The sequence below is a fragment of the Stylophora pistillata genome, chromosome 4 (genome assembly GCF_964205215.1).
Source record: "Stylophora pistillata chromosome 4, jaStyPist1.2, whole genome shotgun sequence".
Lineage (NCBI taxonomy): Eukaryota > Metazoa > Cnidaria > Anthozoa > Scleractinia > Pocilloporidae > Stylophora > Stylophora pistillata.
Window position 1 is genome coordinate 29,298,452 of NC_142522.1, and position 7,500 is coordinate 29,305,951.

The window sequence follows — 7,500 nt, forward strand, 5'->3', positions numbered from 1 at the left end:
TTACATGTACATTGTAATGAGCAATGAAAAATAATTTGAAATAAATTTTACCATTATACTAGCTCTACTGCTTGACGATTGAAATACCATCCTTTATCAAACAAAATATACATTTCATATTGTTTGAGGCATTGGCCACAATTTCCCAAAATATAAAAAACACAATGACATAACATACTGTCTGATGATTTACAAAGGACACATGCAACAGCTAGAGGGGAGTGTTCAGGAGAACATGACGTTGTGTTACATTTATGGTATTTTTAAAATGAGTGACAGGGATCAAATGTCAAGTACTTTTACTTCGTTCGAGTTTTTGCCTTGTGTAGATCGAGTATTCACCATGGAGGTTTTGATCTTAGTCAAAATAAAATAAAACGTTGAGTTTAACCGTGGATTTATTGAGTTGTTCTTCACAGGGAGGATTAAAAGCCAGATCTTGAGGTGGAGCTTGCTCCGTCAATCACCTATCTTGTGAATAGATCAATTAGCGATGGTATTGTCCCTGATCTGTGAAAAGTTGCACGTGTTAATCCTTTATACAAGTCTGATGATAAACTGCAAGTTGAGAACTATCGGCCTATCTCTGTATTGCCAGTATTGAGTAAAGTCGTAGAAAGAGTGGTGCATTTCCAGTTGAATGTCCATCTACATCAGCTAAATTTTCTGTATCAACACCAGTATGGCTTTAGGTGTGGGCATAGCACTGAACAAGCTATCTAACAATTGAACAACTGGGTTCTTCAATCTATAGACAAAGGTAAAGTAACTGGTCTACTGTTTGTCGATATTTCCAAGGCGCTTGACTCTCTGAACCACAAAGTGCTACTATGCAAGCTTGAGCATTTAGGACTGTCTGAAAGATCTATAAGATGGTTCAGATCATATCTTGCTCAAAGACAGCAAAGTGTTTTGATAAATGGAGAATTATCAGAGCCACATACCATCACACTTGGCGTGCCACAAGGCAGCATTTTGGGTCCCTTGCTATTTAATGTGTACATTAATAGCCTGCCAAATGCTGTTAAAGAAACCCGGATGATTTTGTATGCAGATGATGCTGTTCTATTTTGTGACGCATCAACACGTCAAGAACTTCAAATTGCTCTGGAACGTGAATTCACTGAAATCAGTAACTGGCACACTGATAACAGGTTGACTATAAATGTCAAGAAGACCAAATTTATGCTGGCAGGCAGTAAAAGGATGCTATCCTTATTTGAAGACTTTCAGTTGCAACCAAATGGTACACAAATTGATCGTGTGCAGTCATTCAAATATCTGGGAGTGACAACGGATGCAAAATGGAGCTGGAAGCCACATATCAGCAATTTGCTAAAGAAATTAGGTCATCGTCTTTCCTTGTTTAATCGCATATTTCATATGTTAGACAATAGAACTTGCATAGCCTTCTACAATGGGCTAGTGCTGCCACACCTAGACTATGCCAACACAGTGTGGGGAGATCAACCCGGTCTAAAGTCAGAAATGGAAAAATTGCAAAGTTTTCAGAACAAATTTGCGAAGAAAATTAAATTAGACAAGATGTCTTCTTCAGAGGCTCTGAAGTGTCTGAACTGGCTCCCTCTGGCTGGAAGACGTCTATTTCATCGTTGTACCACCGTAGAAAATGCAATCAAAGGAGACATTCCGCAACATTTTGAAAGTCTTAAATCGACATTGAGAAGTTTGCATGGCTACAACACTAGAAATGGTTACTTACCTAGACTGCCTAAACCTAAAATGGAATGTGGAAAGAGGGTGTCCTACTTCCGTTTTATAAATGACTGGATGTCCCTCCCAGTATTTTTAAGAAGGCCAATGCCATGCAAAATTTTTAAGGAAAAGCTTACAAGATTCTTAATGGATAAATACTTTAAATGATGGATAAAACTTTAGATATACGCCATTTTAGATCTGTGACAATTGTATTTCTTTTTTCAGCTTTTAATACTTTTTATTTTTACGGAGGACCTCCCTGAAAACCACGTATTTACGTGACGGGCGCTTCCTCCTTAAAGATTGTTTATTATTATTTTTATTATTATTTAGAAGGGAGAATTAAGAATCAGAACTTGGGAGTTCAAGAGTAAAAACTTGAAAATCAGCTTTCCATATCAATTCCAAGTTGAGTCACAAATGCTGCTTTTAAAAAGATAATGAGTGATCCCAGTAGGTATCATTTTGGGAAAAAGTGATGAAAGGCTTCTTCCCTCTAAAAGGTGCCCTCTATCAATAACCATCCACCATTTTGAGCTAAATTTCAAAGTAGGATAGTTGCAATCCTGTGCTGCCAATAAAGAGTACTTACTTGTTCATGGTGCAGATTGAGGAGCTCTGGTGAGCCATTATTTGCTGTTGGAACAACTTTAATAACTGTGGCAAGAGTTGGAGAATTTTCCTGTAGGAAAGAACACTACAGTCTTACTTCCTTTATTCAGTTCTGCTTTCCATGCTATAGTCTAAGTACTAATGTCCTTGTTGTTTTCATAAATAGTGCTTTCAGAGGGTCTTGATATTAACAGGCAAGTCAAGAATTTAAGAAAGCGACAAAACTTTTGAGTCTGTAATACATGCTTCGACAGAAACTTCTGTCATCTTCAGTTAATTACTGTACAAAGTGTTGGAAGTTGAATTAAATAGTAAGTAGAACAATACCAATTATGATAGTGATAACAAGAAAGAAGGTAAAATAGTGCTTTATTACATATTTACACGCATTTCCCTCCTACTGTTTTGGTTGATGTTAGTAATTGATTGTGAATGTAGCTTGTATATTTTACTTTACGATTAAGTTGGAAAAATATTTAAAGTACTTACATCCAGTCCTTAAAATAATTGTTAACATGTTTTGGCAGCTATGGGCCTTTAGAATAGTGGCTAAGGTTTGAACTATTTGTACTAATTCAATATAGCTATCAATACTTTAATTTAAAATTAGAAGAACAAGAAAGACAGACAAAAAAATGCTCTGGCTGTCATATCTGTGTCCTAATATGGAATGATTTTGGGTTGGACTTTATTTTAAACTGAATTGATTCGTATTTTTCTTATCTAAGGAGTACGGTTTTTAATGTATCGATAAGTGAACAACTCAAAATAATTTGAAATCATTTCGAACTTAGATTCATTTTTTAATTGCAAAATCCAATTTTATATAACCGCAAAAGGGTAATAAATTATCAGGACAATAGCTTAACTACCATCTATATATTATCAAATAAATAGATCTTATTAACCAAGCGCGAGGGCCGTACAAAAAAGACCGAGGGCCGATATTCTTCCAGTACGGTCCCGAGCCAGCTTGGTTATTAAGAGATTTATTATACGACTGAAGTTCAAAGGGACACAGGTGCGGTATCTTTCGGGACCATTCGGGACAGTGCCTGGTCCAATACTTAGAGAATATTGGACCGGCAATAGAGCATTTTGATTGGTTGATTTTAGTTATTGGCCCTCTGACTGCCCGAGTTGTGTAATAAATAAAATTATTTATTAAAAGAATTCCGGTCCCCATCGCCGCCTGATCCACCACGTCTGCAAGGTCTGGTTCATTTAGATCGCCACAATTTGGCTATCCCTACCATAAATGAGAGCGACTGAATGTAGAAATTAATAAAAAAACATTCTTACCGATGAACAGGTGAACAGGCATCTTACATGAACAGACCAATGACAGAACAACATGGAAAGAACTTGTAATATTCCGATCGCTGCCAAAGCGATAAGACCTGCTTCAAAATAATCTGTGACGCCATATACCATTGTCCAGAAATAAAGCCATGTCAAGTAGATTGGTATAAAAGGTACTATGTAAAAATGAAGCAAAAGAGGCCTAATTCTATACAGTTTTACGTATTCTAATTCATCATTTAGTGATTCGGCAGCCATATTGAAACCCGACAAAAACCACAAAATCTACGCATGAGTTGTGAATTAGACCGCAGGTTTTTGAAAGTGCGGTCTCAAATTGCTACCCAGATTCCTCTCGTGAATTTTTTCGAGAGTGTTTTGTGCGCCATGTTGTATATTGTATTATGCAAGAACGCCTCTCGATCGCACGGAGCAGAGTTTTGATTCCATGTGAAAAAGTATGACCTTGACATCTTCAATTCTTTTGACGTCTCCAAAGTTCTTGTGCAAATACGTACAAAGTACACCACCATCGGCTGTCGTTTGTTATGTACATTCTCAACTGGCAGTTCAACCTTGCAAAGTACGTAAAGTACAAATTTGCTATTTATTTACTTTTGCTATACAAGTGAATTTTGTTTCTCTGTTACTTGAAATTAATTTCTAAACTTCGCTATTGCTACTTACCCGCTTTCTGTAGCGCTCTGAAGGAGATCCTTGGTTCAAGAGAACGATGGCGAGAAACAATTAAAAAACAATCGATTTCCTTTGGGACTTTATTGTGTGCATATGGAGCTGTGCAGAAAGGTTACCGTGTATTTGTCTGTGAAAATCATACCATGCAATTTGAGATATCGATTCTTTGATTTCGTGCCTTCGTCTCCAGAACCTCCCTTGTCTTGACCTCAAACACAAAATATCAGTTATCTACAAGCTGAGAATTTCTCAGTATCTTCACGTTAGAGGAATTTGATCCACATCGTATTCAGTTTATGTGCTGTTTGTAAATGGACTGCAAATGTCAAGATTAATACATATTATTCACTTCCCCTTTTTTTCCCAAGGTTCAAAATCCATTTATTTTTCAATTGAATGAAAAAAAGAACACTGTACGCGGAAGAAAATCTTTTGGAAAGGAGCCCAGCTATAGTCAAGTGCAAGGCTTATTGTCCTTTCAATCAAAAGGGAGAGTCTCCCAGTACAAGAGCAAACACCAACCATTACATCTTCTCCAGAAATATAATGGAAATGTTAAAATGGACAAAAATGCAAAAGACATGTCACTGATATCAAGATGGAATCATGATCCTCTGATGGATCACAAACAGTTGGTTGTAATGGTTTTTAAAGAGGATACACTTACTGGAAGACCTTCGATAGGACTTAGCAAAGATTTACTCAACTCAGCCTCTTCCCAAGAGTATAAGAAGCCGTCTAAAGGTCCTGTTGCAAAGCAAAAAATAAGAGATACAAGTTCAACCTCTTTTGGCAAATATTCCAGAGCCCCTCAACAAGACCGAAGGCTGCGTTCTCTTAAAGGGAGTGTGGACAGAGTTTTGAAAATATCTTCCTCAAATTCAGGGATGAATAACTCTATTTCAGAAGCAGCATTGCTGTTTTTAGACTTTTGTAGTGGTGAAAAAGATGTGAAAAAGCCAGAGATCAAGAAAACCTTCCAGAGTGGACCAAGTAATACTCAGCTTTCTTCAGTTTTACTGGAACTTAGAGAGGAGGTGAGCTGTTATCCTTATTTATTACAAGACTCGGGCAGTCAGAGGGCCAATAACTAAAATCAACCAATCAAAATGCTCTATTGCTAGTCAATATTCTCTCAGTATTGGACCAGGCACTGTCCCGAATGGTCCCGAATGATACCGCACTTGTGTCTCTTTGAACTTCAGTCGTATAATAAATCTCTTATTAACCAAGCTTGCTCGGGACCTCACTAGAAGAATATCGGCCCCCGGTCTTTTTTGTACAGACCTCACTGCGCTTGGTCCGTACTGTCAAGACCCGGCCGATATTCTCCCAGTACGGCCCTCACGCTTGGATAATAATATATATATAGTGGATTTTTGTTATCCTGTTATTATCCCCCAGCAAAGATTCATGCAGGATCTCTGAGACACCTTTCTGCATGTAAATTTGCAAGATGAAGGGTTTCACGCATCCCCACTGATAACTAGAAGGGTTAAGACTTTAGAATAAAACCCTTAATTAATCTTTATTTATTCCCAATGGGATGATCAAGATGTGCCTTCGTTTAATTGTCCCTGTATTGTAAAGCAGAGAATCAAGGCAGTTTGAATGTTAGCAGTCATTCACAGTAACTGATTGTTACGGCCTTGAATGCTTGATGTTCAAGCTTGATGGTTGAGGAACAAGCTTGAAGAACAGGCTATTCTCTGTAAGGATCACTGCAACTTGTAGCATGAAGTGTAAATTAGGTTTGAAGCATTAAGTGGGTTGGAAAACTCATGACCAGAAATAAAATGTTGTTAATATCAGTTCTTTTATTGATACCCAGGTCTGTCAGTGTCTTTTTTTCTCACAATCTGTCATCATGCTACACCTGCATAATAGTGAAATCTTAACAGTAAACAGTCCATAATTGCAATTGATTTTATTTATGTACATTGCTGCTAGTTGAAGACTTCTAGAATCAGTTACCATTGTCAGAACTAGGTACAAGTTAAATTTTTAAACATTATAATCATTTACATGTCTACATCGACAATTGACAGTCATTTCTTACGGAATATTTGAGTGTTTAAGTTATACTCAAGTGTAATAGCATTAATTTATTCAGTACAGAATGAATATTATATCAGACAATTTAACCCATCATTGATTTAGACCTTAAACCTTGTAAATGCTGGAAAATGCTGTTTCTTTCAGTTTCCTTGTAAAAAAATTTGTGGTCACACAATAATTGATCTCCCAAATTTCCATGTGGTAGGTCTTTCTTAACACTGCAATTAAAATGAGGTGTCAATTCTTAAAGTCTTGATGGAAGTGAAGTGTTTTATGGAAGAAATTTAGAAATTCAAACAATGAGAACTTGGTATTTCCTTGATGAAGTCAGTGTGACAGTTGTGCTTTTTATAAATTTAATTTGTGCAGATTCCATTATTTTTTCTGAAGAAGCCCAATTATGCCACATACCACAAGAGAATTAAATTTGTTAACAACATCACTGGAGTCACAACACAGTAAGTCAAATGAATTATTAATTATTGAATTATAGTTAATCTTTGTTTTGAATATTGTGTCTCATAATCTGTTGTTTCAGCCCTTCTCACCTTAGTTTTTTTTTTTTTTGTTTTGTTTAATTTTGGAGTATCTCAGTGGATGGAATGTTATTATATTGAAATTCAAAGCCCTGTTTTTGTCAGGTTTTGCTGACACCACACTTAGAATGAAACAACAAAACTAAAATTGCAGTGAATAAATAATAAACACTTGAAAAAAACTAGATTGGGGTATAATTAAAAAGCCAGTTCTCCATTAAGATTACAAAGATTCTAGTCAAATAATATCACACACAGTTGGCTTTCCTTTTCTGTAATTCAGAAAATACTGATAAGAGGCCACTACCTTGCAATGCATCCTGGCTGAGCGTGGCCTTTTAATGATATGAAAAATGGATCCTTTATTAAAGAGGTCACAGCTTCCTTAATTATAATTATTATTTATTTCTCTGTGTGTTTGTATTTACAGTGGAATCTATCCCTACAAAAGCCAAGTAAGTGGCTTGAGATTTCTCATGTTGAGCTGCATGACAGAACTGTCTGTGGAGGTCCTTAAAATCACCAAACATCCAAATGAAGCAGCAATCAAAGTGCGATGGAGGATTAAGGGAATACC

The 7,500-nt window shown here is 36.4% G+C and overlaps 2 protein-coding genes across 2 annotated transcripts in view; one reads left to right on the forward strand and one right to left on the reverse strand.

The window, feature by feature from the left end:
* The window catches only part of LOC111319143 (endoplasmic reticulum transmembrane helix translocase), a 23,334-nt gene extending 19,423 nt beyond the window's left edge, over positions 1-3,911 (reverse strand). Inside the window, exons 1-2 of the mRNA XM_088757168.1 lie at positions 3,634-3,911; positions 2,312-2,401 (exon numbers count right to left, since the gene is read on the reverse strand). Of these exons, the coding sequence (XP_088613294.1) occupies positions 2,312-2,401; positions 3,634-3,891 (348 nt within the window). The 5' untranslated portion in view covers positions 3,892-3,911. The remainder of the gene's footprint in view (positions 1-2,311; positions 2,402-3,633) is intronic.
* Positions 3,912-4,000: 89 nt separating this feature from the next.
* The window catches only part of LOC111319144 (uncharacterized), a 6,762-nt gene continuing 3,262 nt past the window's right edge, over positions 4,001-7,500 (forward strand). The window contains exons 1-4 of the mRNA XM_022921969.2: positions 4,001-4,216; positions 4,698-5,366; positions 6,757-6,845; positions 7,354-7,500. The exon at positions 7,354-7,500 is cut by the window's right edge and continues 63 nt beyond it. Coding sequence (XP_022777704.2) covers positions 4,094-4,216; positions 4,698-5,366; positions 6,757-6,845; positions 7,354-7,500 — 1,028 coding nt within the window. The 5' untranslated portion in view covers positions 4,001-4,093. The remainder of the gene's footprint in view (positions 4,217-4,697; positions 5,367-6,756; positions 6,846-7,353) is intronic.